The 19,901-nt window shown below is 37.9% G+C and overlaps 1 protein-coding gene across 1 annotated transcript; it reads left to right on the top strand.

Moving 5' to 3' along the window:
* The first annotated feature begins 16,709 nt into the window (after window positions 1-16,709).
* On the top strand, window positions 16,710-18,454 carry LOC115967804 (4-hydroxy-3-methylbut-2-enyl diphosphate reductase, chloroplastic-like). Its single transcript, XM_031086956.1, has 6 exons — window positions 16,710-16,884; window positions 16,985-17,116; window positions 17,243-17,317; window positions 17,408-17,513; window positions 17,599-17,693; window positions 18,048-18,454. Exons 1-6 carry the CDS (start codon window positions 16,717-16,719, stop codon window positions 18,249-18,251), a joined length of 780 nt encoding a protein of 259 aa, XP_030942816.1. The 5' UTR covers window positions 16,710-16,716; the 3' UTR covers window positions 18,252-18,454.
* Window positions 18,455-19,901: the final 1,447 nt, after the last annotated feature.

Raw genomic sequence — 19,901 nt, 5'->3', positions numbered from 1 at the left:
CATAATTGGAATGCTAAATTTTAGGACTACAAATCTCCAAGCCAGTAGAGCAAATCTCTAATCTAGGAAACATATATATTTACAATCAATCTATATACGAAGTCTACCAACTTGGAATTATTTCTAGAATCTTCAACACTCCCCCTCAAGTTGGTGCGTAGATGTCGCTCATTCCCAATTTGTTGAGACCATCATGAAATGCTCAACTTGATACAGCCTTGGTGAGTAGGTCAGCAAGTTGTTCTTGAGACGAGACATGAGGTGTTTCAATGATCCTTTCTTCTAGTTTTTCCTTGATGAAATGCCTATCAACTTCCACATGTTTGGTTCGATCGTGTTAAATTGGGTTGTGGGCAATATCACAAGCTGCCTTGTTATCACAATAGAGCTTCATTGGGCTGTCGTGCTTAATATTCAGATCTTTTAATAAATTACGGATCCGTAATAATTCACATACTGCCTTAGCTATTCCTCTGAACTCAAATTCAGCACTAGATAGAGCAACTACAACTTGCTTCTTGCTTCACCAAGTGACCAAATTTCCTCATACAAAAGTGAAATATCCTACTGTAGACCGCCTATCTTTGATTAATCCAACCCAATCTACATCAATGTATCCTTTGACATCCAGATTATTCCCCTTTTTAAACATAATCCCTTTCCCTGGAGATGACTTCAAGTAGCACAAAATGCGAGTAACTACATTCATATGTTCTTCGCTTGGAGAATGCATGAATTGGCTCATGGCACTTAGTGCATATGCCAAGTCAAGCCGAGTATGTGCAAGATACATTAGTCTCCCAACTAATCTTAGATACCTCTCCTTGTTGGTTGGGACTTGATTCGGATATATGCCTAGCTTCAAATTTTCTTCCATAGAAGTGCTAACTGGACTACATGCTGTCATACTAGTCTCACTTAGTAAATCCAAGGCATATTTTTGTTAAGATAGAAAGACACCTTCCTTTGGTCTTGACACTTCAATACCGAGGAAGTATTTCAATGGACCAAGGTCCTTCATCTCAAATTCTCGAGCTAGATGGTTCTACAATGCTCTCCTTTCTTCTGAATCATTTCCATTACTATCATAATCAACATACACAATTAGACAAGTAATCATTCCTTTTTTATGCTTCACAAAAAGAGTATGATCTGAGTTACTCTACTTGTATCCAAAAGCTTTCATTAACTTCGTAAACCTTCCAAACCATGTTCTCAGAGATTGCTTCAGAACGTATAGGGACTTTTTTAATCTGCAGACATGTTTTCCACTTTCTGACTACATATTACATCCAGGGGGCAACTCCATGTATATTTCTTCTTGTAGGTCTCCATGCAAAAAGGCATTCTTCACATCAAATTGGTGCAATGGCCAGTCAAGATTCACTACCAAGGATATAATAATACGAATAGTATTGATTTTTGCTACTGGTGCGAATGTTTCCATGTAGTCAATTCCATAAGTTTGAGTGTACCCTTTGGCGACTAAGCTGGCTTTGAATCGTTCAATGGTTCCACCTGCCTTGTATTTGACTGTGAAAAACCACCTACATCCAATAGGTTTCTTTCCTTCAGGTAGCTTGACAACTTTCCAAGTTGAGTTCTTTTGAAGTGGCTTCATTTCTTCATTCATAGCTTCCTTCCCCCTAGGATCTCCCAGAGCTTCCTGCATGTTAGTAGAAATAGATACAGCAGATAATTGATTCGCAAATGACTCACTTTCTTTTGATAGTCTATGGTAGGATACATAGTTCTCGTGGGATACTTAGGTTTGGAGCTAAGAACAGGTTCATAGTTTACTCTAGGCATACCTCTAGTGGCTCGATTAGGTAGTACTTTTGGAAGGAATTGAGATTCAGAATGTACCTGGGGTTGTACCTGGGGTTGTACCTGGGGTTTAGGAAAGGAATTAACTTGAGAAAAAAATTAGTTAGATGGTACTTGAAGTGGAGTCACTTCCATCTGATTCTGATTATTTTCCTCATTCAAACTAACGTCTGGTTGGTCGAGAACAGGTTGCACACGCAGCATGGTTTCCTCTTCTGGACACTCACCACTTTTATCCAAAAATTCACCACTTGTATCCAAATGGTCCAAAGAAGGATTTAGATTTAGAGTCTGCAATTCATTTCGTCTCTCCCCCTGAATTGAGGACTCGGGAACAGTATAGTACATGTCATTTTCATGAAAGACAATGTCAAGGGTGACAAACATTTTTCGTGATGGGGGGTGATAGCAGCAGTGGCCTTTCTGAAGTGAGGCATAGCCAACAAAGACATATCGTAGGGCTCATGGTTCCAACTTATCACACAATGGCTTAGGAACATGCACAAATGCCACGCATCCAAAAATTCTAGGTGATAAATTCGGAGCAGTAGGAGCGGTTACAATCGAATGAAGAACTTTAAAGGGAGTCTGAAAGTTTAGCAAGCTTGAGGGTACACGGCTAATAAGGTAAGCCGCAATATTGAACGCTTCACCCCAATAACTAGTGGGCATGTGAGCTCCAAACAAAGAGGCTCGTACAACTTCAAGTAGGTGGCGATTCTTGCGCTCTGCAACCCCATTTTGCTGAGGGGAAAGAGGGCAAGTTGTCTAGTGAGATATGCCATGTTCTTGCAAGTACTTCTTCAGGTCCTGATTAACAAATTCTCCACCATTATTAGTGCGAAGAACTTGTATGTGAGATTGGTATTGAGTGGTAATCATCTTATGAAATTTCTGAAATAAGGAGCTAAATTCATTTTTTGATTTCATCAAGCAAACCCAAGTCATACGAGTGTGATCATCAATAAATGAGACAAACCAACGAGAACCATTCAAGGACGGGTTTTTGGTCGGCCCCCATACATCAGAGTGAAGCAACATAAAAGGTACTGGACTTTTATTCATACTCAATGGGAACGATACGCGGTGACTTTTTGCAAGTTCACAAATACTACATTTGAAATCTGAAGTATTTAATTGAGAAAACAACTTTGGGAACAATATTTTTAAATATCCAAAAGACGCATGACCCAAGCGCCAGTGCTAGAACCAAATTTCGGAGGACTTGTCGATTTGACTCATTGAAAGAGCTTGAGCCAACTGATGTGAGCTAGTAGGCTTCAAATCCAGATAGTACAGCTTCCCCCTTCTATTACCACAACCAATCGTCTTCCGAGTTCGAATGTCCTTAAAAACACAAAGGTTAGGCCAAAAAATCACAACACAATACAACGCATTGGTTATTTGAGCGACAAACAATAAATTATGGTTGAGGAAAGGTACAACTAAAATAGAATCAAGATTCAAATTATCTGAGAGAGGAATTGAACATTCCCCAATCATAGGTGAGGGATTGCCATTGGCGGTAGAGACTATATGTGTGGTGGGCTATTTCATAGACGGAGCATGCTAATTGTCAAAGGTCATGTGATCTGTAGCACTAGAATCAATTATCCATGTACTACTACTATCTGATGCAGAAGTAAGGAAAACCTTACCAATGTTACCTGAAGTAGCAATCAAAGAGGAAGCTTCTGTAACATCATTGGAAGGTTTGGTCACAGCAATAGAGGCTTGGTGGTTGTGGTTTGGCTTCGAATTGTGCTTGCGCGGTGCCTTTGCTGGATCCCACCAATCTGGATAGCCAATTAAGTCATAACATCGTGCCTTTGTATGGCCTGTCTCACCATAGTGAGTGTACAAACGTTTGGGTTTGGCAGCGCCTATTTCGTAACTGCCCTTCTGAGATCGTGCTTGGTCAGAATCAGTCTTTTGAGCGAATTGTTGAGGCTGGGGCTTAAAGCGTCGAGCCATTAGAGCGAAAGACTCAGGATTATCGGGTTCAGCATTTAAGGTAGCTCGGCGTATAGCATCTCGATGGACATAGGCATAGGTGTCATCGAGGTCCATCGAGGGGTCCTTTCAAAGAGCCTCACCTCTAATCTATTCGAATTCTGCATCCAGACCACTAAGAAAGATGTGCACTCTCAACCGTACAACAAATTTCTTATAGGTGACAATATCATCAAGATCCTTCATGATAACTTTATCACGATAATCTAATTCTTGGAAAATTTCGACAAAGTCACCATAATAAGTTGATAGAGGTCGACTAGCTTGTTTGGTGGTGAAGGCACGTTGATTTAGTGCAAAGAGTTGTGTCTCATCCAATCCATCATCGAATGCTTTGGCAAGAGCACTCCAGATTTCCCTTGCGGTATGCAGTCTAAGATATCGCTTCATTATCTTTGGCGACATGGAGGTCAGCAAACAACCCTTGACCTTCTGATTCTCTGCATACCACTTTGCATAGGTAGCATCAGTTTCCTTCGATGGTTTAGTTTTACCCATAATATATTTGAGCTTCTCACGTCCTGTGATTTGCATCTCTAATATTTGGGACCATAAATCATAGTTAACTTCTGTGAGGACAACACCGACATGGAAGCCAGAATTTTCAGATTGGATATGGATTACTAGGATTGATGGTTCAAGAGTAGAGGATTCGGAAGCCATATGGTGGTAGTTGTTTACTGCAATGGTTGTTCAGAGTAGTATGGGAGTAGTTGTTTGCTGTGATGGAAATTTTTGGAAGGCTCTGATACAAAGTCAAAACTTGGTTTTCATTCATACTTTTCTTTTTACAATATTGTGGGCATAAATAGCCACAATACATAATTGGAATGCTAAATTTTAGGACTACAAATCTCCAAGCCAGTAGAGCAAATCTCTAATCTAGGAAACATATATATTTACAATCAATCTATATACAGAAGTCTACCAACTTGGAATTATTTCTAGAATCTTCAACAGTTGAAGACTTGAAAGTTACCGTGGAAATGAATGATGAAGAATTCAGAAAGGCATTGTTTGAGTTCTTGGAACACATACAAGACCATACATTGAGAAATTCCTTGTCGAGTTGCGTGTGAGGTATTTACAGAAAGAATGGTGAAGGATTGCAAGATTTGAATGACAATGAATTGAAAAGTGCGTTGTTCCATTACTTGAAAGACAAGAGGTACCTACTTGTCATGGACGACATCTGGAAAACTGAAGTATGGAATGAGGTAAGTACTGCCTTTCCTAAAAACTTGAATGGAAGTAGAATATTGATTACTAGCAGAATAAAAGAAGTAGCATTGCATGCAAGTAGTCATAATAATAGTATTTATATTCCCCCTTATGAACTCCAATTACCTAACCAAGATAAAAGTTGGGAGCTCTTCTCTAAGAAGGTGTTTTAGGGAGATACATGTCCTCCGGAACTTGAAACTCTAGGGAGACAAATTGTAGAAAGTTGCCATGGTTTACCACTTGCAATTGTGGTATTGGGAGGTTTTTTGGCAAATAAGGAGAAAACACATCAAACACGGTTGAAATTGATTGGCCATGTCAATTGGTATCTGGATCAAAATAAATCATTTTGCAGAGATATATTGGCTTTAAGCTACAACCACCTATCCCAACACTTGAAACCATGCTTTCTATATTTTGGTATCTACCCAAAAGACTTTGAGATACTAGTGATGCAACTAATCCGACTTTGGATAGCTGAGGGATTCATACAGCAAACTGGGAGTAGAAATATGGAGGATGTTGCTGAGGACTACTTGGAGGAATTCATTGTTCAAAGCTTGATTCAAATAGCAGCGAAGAGGCTTGATGGAGGAGTCAAAACATGTCGTATCCATAATCTTCAACGACACCTCTGTATATCGGTGAGTGCTGAAGAGAAGTTTCTTGAGGTTCGTTCAAATGTTAACCTTTCACCTATGAGCAAATCCCGTAGAATTTCCATCCACAGTGCCAACCATCCAGACATTTCTTCCAACCCTTGTGAGCCTTCAAATAGTCATTCTTTCATAGGCTTTGGGGAGGTTGTCAAGCTCGAGAGTCCTCTTGTTAAAAGCAACTACTTAAAATGGCTATGTGAAACTAACAAGTTGGTTCAGGTGGTGGAGCTTAGTGATATAGGCATTTGTTGTTTGATCCCCAACAAAATTGAAAACCTGATCCTTTTGAGGTACTTGAGCATTTAATCAGGAGAGCTTCATGTCATTCTAGATTCCATATGCAACCTTTGGAATCTAGAGACGTTGTACCTGAGAAATTCTTAAAGGACAAATTATAAAATAAAATGCTTGTGAAAGTTCAAAAACGTGTATAAACACCTTTGAACGTTTAGACCCCCAAATAACAACTCAACCAATTCAAGCAATATGTCAAACAACTAGTGTGCGGAAACTTAACATATGCTATAATATGAAATTGGTTAAAAACTAGCTAAGCCAAAACAAAATAAAATCCACAGTAGATAATAAAAAGGCAAAGATAGAGAGGAAGGAAGATGCAAACACAAAGACAACACGCGATGTGTTATCGAAGAGGAAACCGAAGCCCTCAGCGAAAAACCTCTCCATCGCCCTCCAAGCGGTAAACAATCCACTAGAAAATACAATTGGGATACATGGACAGCAATAGACCCTCCAAGCCTAATCTACCCAGTGCACCTAAGCCCTCCAAGCTTCTTGCTCCAACGAGGTTGCGCCGAACCTTTTTCTTTTCTAGCTTCCCGGATTCCGCTACTAGACCGTAGCATCAACCAATGAAGATTGGTTCCTTCCTAACTGCTTCCCAGAAATCCAAACAACTCTCTCACAGTAGTGATGATGGTGAGAATCAGGTTTGGTAAAATGCCTCTCAAGGATTTGACAATGGAGAGGAAGAGAGATGAGGAATTTGAAGAGACTCTAAGGTATAGATTGTGGGTGAATCAATCTTGTTTTTCTTTAGGGTTTCTCTCTCAAAATTCTCTCTGGAAGCTCTCTCACAATCGTGGGTAAAAGGGGTATTTATACTGGAGTGGGAGAGGAATGTGAAACGTTAGGTTTTACAAAACAGGGGTGGCTCGCAGCTTGACCTCGCAGCTTGACTAAGTCGCAAGATCCAGTCGCGAGATAACCGTATGGCCAGTTGTCCTGTTTTGTCCTGTAGTGCTCCAATTTGCATGACTGTTTACCTTCTAGCATGCTTGGCACGTGTGCTACGTCTGGCGGCTTGCAGCCGCAAGTCACCTGCGAGTCCCAGCCGCGAGTCTCTATTTTCTTGCACACTCTTGAGCAATTTTCACTCTATCTCACTCACTACCCTTACATCAAACCCACCGAAATACAGGGTTACTAAATGCTGAATTACAATCAAATTTGGCACGGAATAAAGCCAATTAGATGGTTGAATAAATTCAACCTTACAATCTCCCCCTTTGGCTATTCCGTGACAAAACCCTAAAATAGACTCTAGACTTAACATGTGAGTTAGGAACAGTTGAACAAAACTCACTCACACCTAACTCTAGAAGCTGTGAAGCACTTGAATCATATGGACATAATACTCCTGAAACACAACAATACACCATGATCATTGTAAGCAGAAAATCATAAAATGCATATGAAACAAGCAATATGTGATCAAGCAAAGATGGAGTTAAGAAACAAACCATGGCTTGATCAACTAAGTGAACACCACAAGGTAGTGATCACAGTGCTCATTCACACTTGGAATGAACACAAGGACATACAAGTTAACAAGCACAAGGCAAGACACTTGTATGTTCAACACTCAACCAATGCATAGTACACAAGGTATATGCATCTAGGAACAATCCTACAAGGGCACAAGAGTGACAGTACATAAACCAAAATGCAAGACATTTAGATTAAAGTACTGATTTCAACATAGCATAAAGGCTGCAATAAGCAAGGTACAAACCATAAAGCCTACAAACCATGCATAAGACATTAACCCTAAAAGCTTACAAAAGCACATGGGTACAAACCACAAAACATCCTGAATAACATCATCAAAATATATTAAAGTTTAAACCAAGAGTATAGGTTAAGAGTTAAAAACAACTATACACCAAAACACAGTGTATCAAACCCATATAAACATTAAATAGTCCAACAAACATAAACCTAAACCTATAAGTTTAGAGGATAAAACTAAAAACAAAAGTATGACAAAAGTATGTGTGTACTCCCCCTATCACTATGCACACTTCCCTTTGAAACTTTCTCCCCCTTTCTGAATGCTCTCCCCCTTTTTGTCACGAATAGCTAAAGGCTCTTATCCAACTTTCGTTGAATAGCATCTAGCTGATTCTCCATAGTCTCGAGACGCATTTGGATATGGTTATTTGTGGAGTAGAGAAGTGCCACAAGCTCATCAATGCGTTTCTGAATATGCTCAAGTACACTGCTAACTCTATCAGTATGAGGAGCAGTCTGTGCTTGCGGGAATACTAGCCGGTGAAGCTTCAGGAATAGCACGCGAAGTAGATGTGGTATGTGCAGGTGTCTCTGATTCAGGGGCAGATGGAGTAACCGAAGAGATGTAAGCACTCCTTGGTGATTTAGAGGAGTGACTTTTGCTAGCTTGAAGAGTGAACAAGGAAATAGGACGTTGCCGGGTCAACATTTTTCCATCTGCAGGAGGAATAATGCCTTCACGAAGAATGAGCTTCATGATGAGACTGGAAAATGGAATAATTCCTCGAGCTGCAGTTCGACACGCGGTCTTCCTCAAGGTATAGTAGATGTGAGCACATATATCAATGGGGGCTCCTGTAATAAGGTCACAAAGGAATAGAGCTCTCCCAAGATTGATGAATGTAGTGTTGGACAGTGGGTAGAGATTGGTGAACATGATCAACTTCAGTGTAGTCAGCTCTGGTGCAAACTTTGCAGTGCTGATGGATGTTCCTGCACTGGATACTTCATGATCGGATCCTAGGATTTGTAGAATTTCTTCAACTTCTGGAGTTCGTTCATTGTAAGGAGTTAGATTCACATTCTGAGGTCTGGTGATGCCGAGAAGATCTGCGATGGAGTCTGGGGAAACGCTAAACTCTGTTCCTCTGACCCAGAAAATGAGTTGAACTCTAAGATCAGTTGCATTGGAGAAGCATTCTTTAACCAGCTCATCCATTGGATCATCAAAGTTCCCAAACAAGTTTGCCCAATCTCATTTCTCAAAGATTCGAGGGATAAAAGTGGTCCCTAAGGTTTTAAACTCTACCACCCGTTCCACTATAGTAGTTGACTTGTCAAAAACGTTTGAGTAGACGTGTGAGTTAAGCGGAAGTCTGAACCTATCCTCATTGGGGTCTTGAGATGCCTGAGATGATAGTCGAGTCCTTTTAGCAACTGGTGTTGCTGATTCGTCAGCAACAATGTCTTTACCCCTGGAAGATCGACGAGACATCTGCAAGAAAACAGGCCCACAGCAAAGAACCAAACAACAGTACCACACAAGATAAATGTCAACAAGATTTAGTGCAAAAAAAATTTCAATACATAAATACAAACTGAAGATAGTGCAGACCCAACCAAACTTCCAACAATACAAAGGAGCACAAAATGACAGGTGCAGCAAAATGGTGAAAGTGCACAAAGGCATAGGAAGACAAAACACTAACAAAACTGTCAATGAGACAGGTTACCATGACCATGATATGCAAACAGATACAGCATTCGAACATTTAGAGCAGATATCATAAAACACTCCACAAGAGATAAGAACATGGAAAAAATTTCAACATGAAGTAACAAATCATCCAAACTAGAGCACATGGTTGAGAGACACACATTATGTAAAAAAAAAAACTCAGTAACCAATACCGAAATCCAACATCAATACTCAAGCATGTGAAATGAGCAAGTCAAATAAACACCAAACCCATTTAAGAAGAGATTTTCAGACTCAATAACAGGCAAATATCAGAACAATGAAAAACACATTGTGACCACTCAACATGTAAATAGATGAGAACAATAGCAGACATAACACGCCATACCCATTTAACAAAGAGAGAAATATTTCGAACACAATATCAATCCAAACGGTAACAAAAAAAAATCCAGGAAAAGGTAAAATGAGATTGAGAAAGCAAAACCCATACCTTTTCTTGATGATTTGGATAAGAAATGAAGCACCAATGAGGTTTGAAAATGGGTTCACTGAGTGTTTGGAAAGGAGATAGTTTAGAGAGAAGATGAACAGTCATAAATGTTCGAGGGAAAACTGAAAAAGATTTAAAAACTGCTCCTGTTTCTGCCAAACACGCGTTTTTCGCGACTTGATTAAGTCGCCACACAGTCGCCAGTTCAAGCCGCCAAGACACTCAAAGACAAAAATTTGAAAAATTCTTCTAAGTGTTTTTCGCAACTGGAAGGTCTACCCGCGAGTGAATCGCGAGCTGAGCAGCAAAAATCTCTGAGTAACCCTCACGAACGGACCTTCCACTCGCGATCAAGTCGCCAAAAATGACCCGCGAGGACGCAACTGAGGCTCGCGACTTGACATACCCGCGACTTAGCCGCCAGAACAGGGCAAAACTGGATTTTTGAAGTTTTCAGATTTTTCAAACAAAATACTTTCCAAAAACACCTAAAACACTCAAAAATCTTTTTGTGCTTGATTTAACAAAGATTGAGCATGTGAAAACACATTTCATCAAGTACAATCACACAAAAGAATATGGCATTTATTGAACATAAACTTGTGTGTTGTGTGTAGATATCAACAATGAGATAGTCCTTAGTCTAATGTGAAGCTTCAATGATCAATTCAACCAAGACATACACAATTAGCACTAGATCATGTGACCCATCTCAATTATAGAAGTATGTATATATGACCTCCCACACAACTTGATAACTTAACTTGGAGCTTTACATTTGACTCCACTTTTAATCATAACATTTGATCTTTTTGATCTTTTGAGGCAATCACCTCTCATTGTGAGAGTGATATTTCACATTTCACATTAATGAACAAGCCTTTGGCTTTTTGAATAAACATTTTCTTTAATATAAAGTCGCTTACCCTTTTTCCTAGTCGAATACTAGAATGTGCGACAGGCTTTTGCAGCTCAATATCTCTTTTCATTTGGAGATTTACATTTGGTGAGCTCTTTTTAGCAAAACAAAAATAAAGAGTGGGAAGATATATAGACACAAGTCTATGCATGTCTCAAGATCAACATAACCATTCACTAATCATTCATGACAAGTTTGAAGATCTATTTACAACAATCACATAGATTTCAAGATTTTTTCCACAGTGATATGAGTGCATGAAAACAAGTAATGCTCGAAAATGCACAAAGCCATTAGCACAAAGGTACAAGGCAAAACAAGTTTTGAGACAAAAACTCAACAAAGTCAATCAAGCTTTTTGATTTTCTAATTTTTATGTGATTTTTGGATTTTTGACACAAGAAACAAAAAGATTGATAAGACAAAATTAAAAATATGTACAAGTAGACAAGCAAACAACCAACAGCAAAAACAGCAAGCAAAACAAACAAACATTGTCACAAAGCATAGGAAGTATTAATGCATGGACATATTGTAATGCTTATGCATGAGTACCCTTTTTCACCCACACGTCACTTGCGTTTGGGGTGATTTTCTTATAGGATTGGGTACGGGAGTTAGGGCTTTCAAACCTTCGTGAGAAGCTTTCCAAGCAGTTGGTGAATGCTTGGCCCTTAGTGCTCCAGCTTGCATGACTGTTCACCTTCCAGCATGCTTGGCACGTGTGCTGCGTCTGACGGCTTGCAGCCGCGAGTCACCCGCGAGTCCCAGCCGCGAGTCTCTGTTTTCTTGCACACTCTTGAGCAATCTTCACTCTATCTCACTCACTACCCTTACATCAAACCCACCTAAATACAGGGCTACTAAATGCTGAATTACAAGCAAATTTGGCATGGAATAAAGCCAATTAGATGGTTGAATAAATTCAACCTTACAGCTTGCCTAAAGGGATATGGAAGTTACAAAAATTAAGACATTTGTACTTGGATGGGCCAACATCTCTACCAAGAACTGACAATACAGTCACTTTACCGAATCTTCAAGTCCTTACTGGTATAGCTATAAATAAAGACATTGAGAGTCTCTTTGCTAAGGCCAGATTTCCTAATGTACGAAAATTAGAATTGCATTCTATAAGATGGACGGAGTCAGGGCTTTTGTCAAGCCTCCATCCCTTGCGACATCTACAAACTATGAAGATTTATGAACTTATTTTGCTTTCAAGTCCAACTTCATTCCACTTGACACTCACAAAGATAACCATATTTGTAGGCACAAATTTATTTGGTGGTGGCGTGATGAGAGTGTTGGGTAGCCTTACAAACCTTCGAATACTCAAAGTAGTAGGAGATGGCCATCATCAGATCACCCTCGATTGTGATGAAAGTAGTTTTTGTCAACTTGAAGTCTTTAAAATGGCAAAAATGCAAGTTGTACATTGCCATACGGGGAAAGGTGAAATGCCAAGGCTTCAACGTATGATCATCGAGTGTTGTGATTTTTTTTTTATGCCCCCTGAAGAACTACGTTGGTTGACTGCCATTTGGAATGTGGAAGTTTTATATCCTGGTCCAACATTGGAAAAGATGGTTCAACAGTTGCAGAATTAGATGAGGGATGGATGCAAGCTCCAAGTCTATCCACCTCTTGACCCAACTTAACGAGAGAGTAGAAATTGAGAGGCTTCATTTGTTGTGCTATGCTTTGGCGGGGGGCAGAGGCCTGAGGGGGTCAATGCTCCTCTGTTTCATCCGTTCGTTCACATTTTGCTGGTATGATATGATGTGTACTTGTTACTTTTTCTACATCCCTAATTATCCTAGCTTTTTTTTTTTTTTTTGGCTAGGTGATTGCGGTGGCTAGAACCCCCGAGCATAAGGTCATACGGGTACCTGGGTGCCAATAGGCTACTGAGGCCAATGGCCTAATTATCCTAGCTTTTAAATCTTTACTGCTACTTAAAAATATAAAATAAACTTTCTAATAATTTATTATGTTTATGATGATAAATTCATTTAGGTTTGGAGCACTGACGACTCCACATGCAAGCCAAGGTGGTCAGGACCACCCTGGCTTGCAAAAAAATGTGTGACCACCTTCGCTTGCAAAAAAAATGTATATATACACTTGTTAAAAAAATATTATATGCTAAACTAACCTATTGTGACCAATTTAATAAAAATGTCAAACACCTTGACTGGAGAATTACAAAAATTTGGATTCAACAAAAATAAGAGTAATGCTATATTCACAACATTTTAACAATAATTTCACAACAAAGTCAATGTAATAAGCTGTTGCTAATTCTAATTTGACCCAAATACCGAAATTATTTTTTTACCCATCAATAACAATTTTTTGCATAAGATTTATTGTAAAAATGTTGTGGACATAGAATTACTCCAAAATTAATTCTGCCCCCAAAACATCATCCTTAATCCCTTTTATAATTTTTTTTAAAAAAATCTTAAATAACAACAATAAATATTAGCCCAAATAACAACAAACATAAACCAAACAAAAACAAGACAATACCAAACAACAAGTGAACAAATTGTTCAACAAAAATCCTATTATAAAACAAAAAGATAAAAATCGCTAATCATTTAAATTTGTAGATCATTCAACATATTCAATAAAATAATCTCTAATTTCATTTTTCCTTAAAAAATGGTACTATGAAAAATATTGTGGTTGTGAGTTCACTTTGATAGTGATAACAGTTATACCTTTTTTGGCTTTGCAATCGCAACAATTTTGCTCTCTTTAGTGACTTGACTCGCAATTGTAGCAAATATTCAAGTTATTACTTTATTATATTTTGTATAATTTAAATTTCTTAGTGACCACCCTAAAAAAAAATTCATAGAGCTGCCATTGATTTGGAGGAAGGTATCTTAGGACACTACTTAATAAGTCTGTGATTGGGATGACACTACTTAATAAGTCTATGATTGGATCAATTATCTTTATAAGGGCGGTATTTGGGGCCCAGGCCCAGTAAGTAGGCAGTTCTGGCCCAAAAGACCCTCGACAATGAATTTGTAGAGAGTGGGTTATAGAACTAGGGCTGGACTAAGTGAACGTTAATTAGTTGTGAGCCATGCAACAGTCTGAACGTGAGAATGTTTCATTTATGTTCATAAGATACTGGTCCGAGGAGACATATCAATGCCTCTCTTGCCCTGATTACAGAATTCTTTAATCTCTCTCACTCTTTCTTCCTTCCGTTTTTCGATCCCTTCTTCATGGGGATTTCCTTCTCTTATATAGACTCCTTAAATTGATAAGGGCCTTACACTTGTTAACCATCTGGACCTTCACTTGAGTGCCTGTCCCATCGGACATCCACCTTATCTTTCTGTGAGTTACACTGGCCAAGATAACACCGTTCACCTGTCTTCTCTACATTAATGCGGCTTGAAAAGTAGTTTCTTTGCATTTAATGCGGCAATTGTGGTTGCCTCCTGGACGTCTAACATTTTCCTTCTACTTGGGATGGTTCCTCACTGTGTGCTGGGCGTACGTTGGACTCCCATTTGGTGTGTCCAAGGAGACACTCCTCCTCGAACGCCTCTTAAATAGGTCCGGCCCAACAGGATTGGGTTGGAAGTCCTCTGGCCTCGTTTTCCCTTCTTGTCATGGCTGGACTCCGCGCGGGGCCCAAGGCCCATTGTTGACTTGTAAATTTTACCCCCACAATCTTATATTGATTTCTTAAGGTTCTTTTTTTTTTTAATTTTTAAAATTTTTCATTTTTACAAGAAGTTAGGTGGGAGATTTGAATCTTGATTTCTCTACAAGTGAGACTGAATAATATTACTAAGCCACAAACACACACATAAGGGAGAGAATGAGGTTCTAAATTGGTATTCTAAACTTAAGTTTACTGATCTGACAGCCTTCGGTTTTGAAAATGAACATGGAATATAATATCTAGCCGTTAGTTTTTTTCTTCAAAGATATCATGGAAAGAAGGCATTTACGAATTTGTTATCAGTTTTGGCAGTAAATTCTGCTGTGATTGTACTCAAAAGTAGTTATCATCGGTACAACAGTAAATGCACTACTTTCTTAGTCCTTTTTGTTCTTTTTCTTTTCAATGCTTAACAATATTTTTTCTATCTGCAATTGGTTAAATAATTTGTTTACCAAGTAGTTAATTACTTTGTATGATTCGATGAAGATTATCAATTGGGAATTAATAATTGAGCTATGTCATTGTTGTATTAGGAGATGAAAAAAAGAATGGAATTAGAAGTTTCATAAAGAAGAGCAAAATGGCTCAGTTGATAGTTCCAAAGACAATTACACAAGCTGTCAATGAGAAACATCTTAACACACACACAGGAGAAAAATCATAATTCTAGTACAACAGAGTTGTTGAAATTCTTGATTTATAGTTCCTGGGTAATATAATTTGCTCCACTTACCATATGATGGAAACTGATGGTCCTCTAATTTTTTTGAGGATGTTAGGGCATATTTCACATGCATGCTGAAATATAGGTATGTAATCAGACACCTTTTTTGAGGATGTTAGGGCATGTTTCAAGCTTTGCACAATCTTAAGTTTTTTCCCAATTGTTGTTCACTAAAGGCCACTTCTCATCTTAGTTCTGGCTCAAGAACTAGATATCTGCTTCTGCCTAGAGTAATTGTTTTAATTACCCTTTTGTTGATTACAGTAATTTGACAATATGAAAACTTTCAGTTACCCAAAAATAGTTCAGGAAAAAAAAAAAAAAAAAAGTTACTCAAAAATAGATGATGAGAGATAGACCAGGAATTACAATTTACAAATTTGTATCCCCTACAAGTATAAGTGCTTGTGGGGTGTCGAGAGTAAGAGTCGGGATTCAAGTTTCTAAAAGGGAGTTTCACACACATATACACTTAGATTATACTAGAGTAGAAAAACATTCCAACTTTGGTTTATTACTAAAGATATAATAAAAGTGAGATTCCTGATTATTATGACAGGCATCAATATGTAAATTGTAATCATAGCCTGATTAGTATGACCAACTATAACACTATTATGAACCTTGATAAAAATTCAGGTATATAATTACAAGTTTTGAAACATATACAGCAAACCTCTATCAAGTAAAGAAATTTGACCTGTGAATATGATAGACAACTTATGCAAGTTGTGAGCATTAGAGCCCCAAATCCAGCATAATTTGGCACGCCGGGATCAGTCTCAGAAAAAAACATCTTTAGTTCCTGTGCTAATAGTTTTGTGTGGGAAATTTCAGGTGATATCATAAAGCCTTTGAAGGAGAATGGATATGAGTATAAATGTGGAAATGTTACTGTGAAATTGGTGGAAGCGTATGGCTTTTGCTGGGCTGTTGAGCGGGCTGTTCAGATTGCTTATGAGGCGAGGAAACAGTTTCCGGATGAGAGGATTTGGGTCACCAATGAGATTATTCACAACCCGACTGTTAATAAGGTCTTTCAATCTTATACTTGGCCTTCATACACTTGAATTTGAAAGGAACTTGCCCAGTTTTGGTTTCTTTTTGCTGTTTTCTGGTGCTGAATTTTGAGAAAAATGGAAGTAGTCAACTGTGGTTATATGCCTTTTGAAACTACTGATGTTTTATATATAGCTGATAATTATGTTAGTCAAGAGTTTACTACTTTACCGACTGCATTATAAGAGACTTTTTTAAGAAAATAGTCCTTTCTCTAGGCACTTCAGGGAATTTCCTTAAGTTTGGATATTGTGTATTATGTTGCGAAGAAGTTCCTCATTGGTTTATATGGTATTTGTTCTATATTTGGTTTTAACTAATTTTGCTAATGAAGTTTTAAATCTTTATCACAGCGTTTGGAAGAGATGGAAGTGCAGAATATTCCCCTTGAGGAAGGGAAGAAGCAATTTGAAGTTGTTGATAAGGGTGATGTTGTTATTTTGCCTGCTTTTGGAGCTGCAGTGGATGAGATGTTGACTTTGAGTGACAAAAATGTACAAATTGTTGATACAACTTGCCCATGGGTGTCTAAGGTACCTTTAGCAGATATTGGCCTCTGTTTTGTCATGCATTTAAAAAAAAAAATAGTATTCCTTTTTATATTCAGATGATACTTAATAAATTTGTGTGTAGGTCTGGAATACTGTTGAGAAGCACAAGAAAGGAGATTACACCTCAATCATTCATGGTAAATATGCTCATGAGGAAACAGTAGCAACTGCATCTTTTGCCGGGAAGTATATTATTGTCAAGAATATGACAGAGGTATGTCCAAGATGCAGATAATAATTTTACTCTGTTTTATTATATTTCATTGTTTTTGGTGTAGAACTGTACATACATTTTTGTTCAAGAAATATGCTTTTACTATGAACTTTTTAACGAATGCAGGCAATGTATGTGTGTGACTACATTCTTGGGGGTGAACTTAATGGATCTAGCTCAACCAAAGAGGAATTTCTAAAGGTACAGATTTTTGTTTCTGATTTCAACTTTAATGTCAACTACTTTTGGTATAATGCAAGGTTTTAGTGATAATTATTGGCTTGCCTGCAGAAATTTAAATATGCAGTTTCAAAGGAGTTTGATCCAGATAGTGACCTGGTAAAGCTTGGCATTGCAAATCAGACAACAATGCTCAAGGGAGAAACAGAAGAGATTGGTTGGTTATGCACTAAAACTATTTCAGTTTCTACTTTTATATAGTTTTCACTTACCCACAAAGAGGAAAAAAAATCATTTGACAGGTAAATTAGTAGAAAGGACAATGATGTGCAAGTATGGAGTGGAAAATGTTAATGAGCACTTCTTAAGCTTCAATACCATTTGTGATGCTACTCAAGTAATTTTCTCCTTTCTTGGCTCATGGTATTGCTTTTCCATTAAAATTATATTAAAATGTTGTGTTTAACATTTTTAAGAATATGTAATCTTTCTTTGTATGATCTCCATCTTCACCTTATCCTCATTGTTTCCTTTACTAAAATACAATCAAGGAAGACAGTAGATGTTCTCCCAACACTCATTAGCAGCCCTTCATCTACACACTCATATGCCCTTGTGTAGCATAACCAACTTGCATTTTAGCCAAAAGCTAATCTGCCTTGAGACAGCTGCCACCCAATATGTTTTATGTCCAGGCTTTCTTATTTTTCAGGTGGACTTCAACTAATTTAGTAATTTGTTTTATTGTCAGGAGCGCCAAGATGCAATGTACAAGCTGGTAGAGGAAAAGTTAGATCTAATGTTGGTGATTGGTGGGTGGAACTCAAGCAACACCTCGCACCTACAAGAGATTGCAGAAGAACGTGGAATCCCCTCATACTGGATTGAAAGTGAGAATAGAATAAGTCCTGGCAACAAAATTGCATATAAGCTGAATGTGAGTACGAATGCATAGAGTTCCAATGTTTCAATTGATATTAAATTTCAAATATTTTTCCCATTTTCTTTCTCTCCACCCCTCCTTTTCTCTAAACACTTGTCTTTGAATTGTTTCAATGTGACTTTGCAATAGAATGGGGAGTTGGTTGAAAAAGAAAACTTTAAACCAGAGGTTCCCATAACAGTTGGTGTAACATCTGGTGCCTCTACTCCCGATAAGGTAATTTTATTACAGTAGAAGAATGTTTTTTTTTTTTTTACCATGGCAATCCTTTGTCATAAGCTAGGGTAACCCCCAGCCATTATATGCCATGCTGAATTTTTAATGATATTGGCTATGGAAGTGATATAATAATTTGGATTTTAACTAGGTTGTTGAGGATGCCATTATCAAAGTTTTCGACATCAAACGTGAAAAGGCCTTGCAACTTGTCTAATTAGTTTAGCTTCAGATGTATACATTTGCCAGAGCATCAGTGAAACCATACAACTAAACAGGAGTATAATTGAAGAATTTACGTTATGCAGTCCCAATGTACCATCAAATTTTTATGTTGTATTGAAGGTTATGGCTATTGTGGCAATCATGTTTTGAATTTCTTAATTAATCTTAGTGACCCAAAAATTTTCAAAACTACTGAGGTGGTATGTTGTGAATGGTGCACAATAAATATGATGTCAGTCAGTGAGGAGCCATTTAAAAATGATTTTGTAATACTCACCTCAGCAACTTGCAAAGTAAGTTGTGAAAAAAGCCTCTAGCATTACTTCTGTACATGATATCTAGAGGTAATTATGTTTTCAAGTTGATTCTTTGAAGACGTTTACTGGAAAGGGAGTGTAGGGCATTGGTGAATTTGTCATCTGTTTTGACAGTGTAGTCGAAACTTCTGTTCAATTTACCTACTTTCACTTGGTGTAAACGATATGTCTAAGTTGCTTTTAGATCAATTGAACATTTCGAAAAAAAATGTACGAAAACTAGTTCAATTGATAGTTCTAGCAATCTAGCCAAGATACGGCTGTCCACGAGAAACATCTCAATGAAGAGAGAGAGAGAGATCAAATTGGTAGTACAGCGAAGTAGTTGAAAATAACCAAATCCTTGAAAATCAGTCAATAATGGTGTCCCTTAATTTCTTTGGTCTATATAATTTTTGCTCCACATATGATGGAAAGTGATGTAATTTTTCTGGGGATGTTAGTGCACTTTCACGTGCGTGCAGGAATATAGGAATGAGTTTATCTTACCGCACACTTTGATATTATTCATTCTACGGTACCCATGCTTTTTTTAGGGGGTACAGTACCTATGTAAATTTTGACCGTAGATCTCACTTGTTTTAAACTTGGCCATTTATTTATTTTTAATGGAATACTTGTCACCGATCAAGTAGGTAATGTATAAAAGAAAAAAGAAAAAAAAAACACAGAAAAAAAAAATCTTTGCTCTCGCGTTCTCTCTCAAATTGCTTCCCTCTCTTGCATTCGGTGAAAGATTCTCAGAAAAAATAGACTTACCCCATTCTCTCCCTCAAAATTCTTCTCTCTTAAACTTGTTTGAACGAAATTGGTTTGTTATTGTTGAAGGTAAGGATGAAAATGACAAAACCCTAATTCATGCAAGTTGTGAAATCTCTGAATTAATTATTAGCATGTTTGTTCT

Source organism: Quercus lobata, chromosome 11 (genome assembly GCF_001633185.2).
Source record: "Quercus lobata isolate SW786 chromosome 11, ValleyOak3.0 Primary Assembly, whole genome shotgun sequence".
Lineage (NCBI taxonomy): Eukaryota > Viridiplantae > Streptophyta > Magnoliopsida > Fagales > Fagaceae > Quercus > Quercus lobata.
This window is presented reverse-complemented; position numbering and strand designations above follow the sequence as displayed.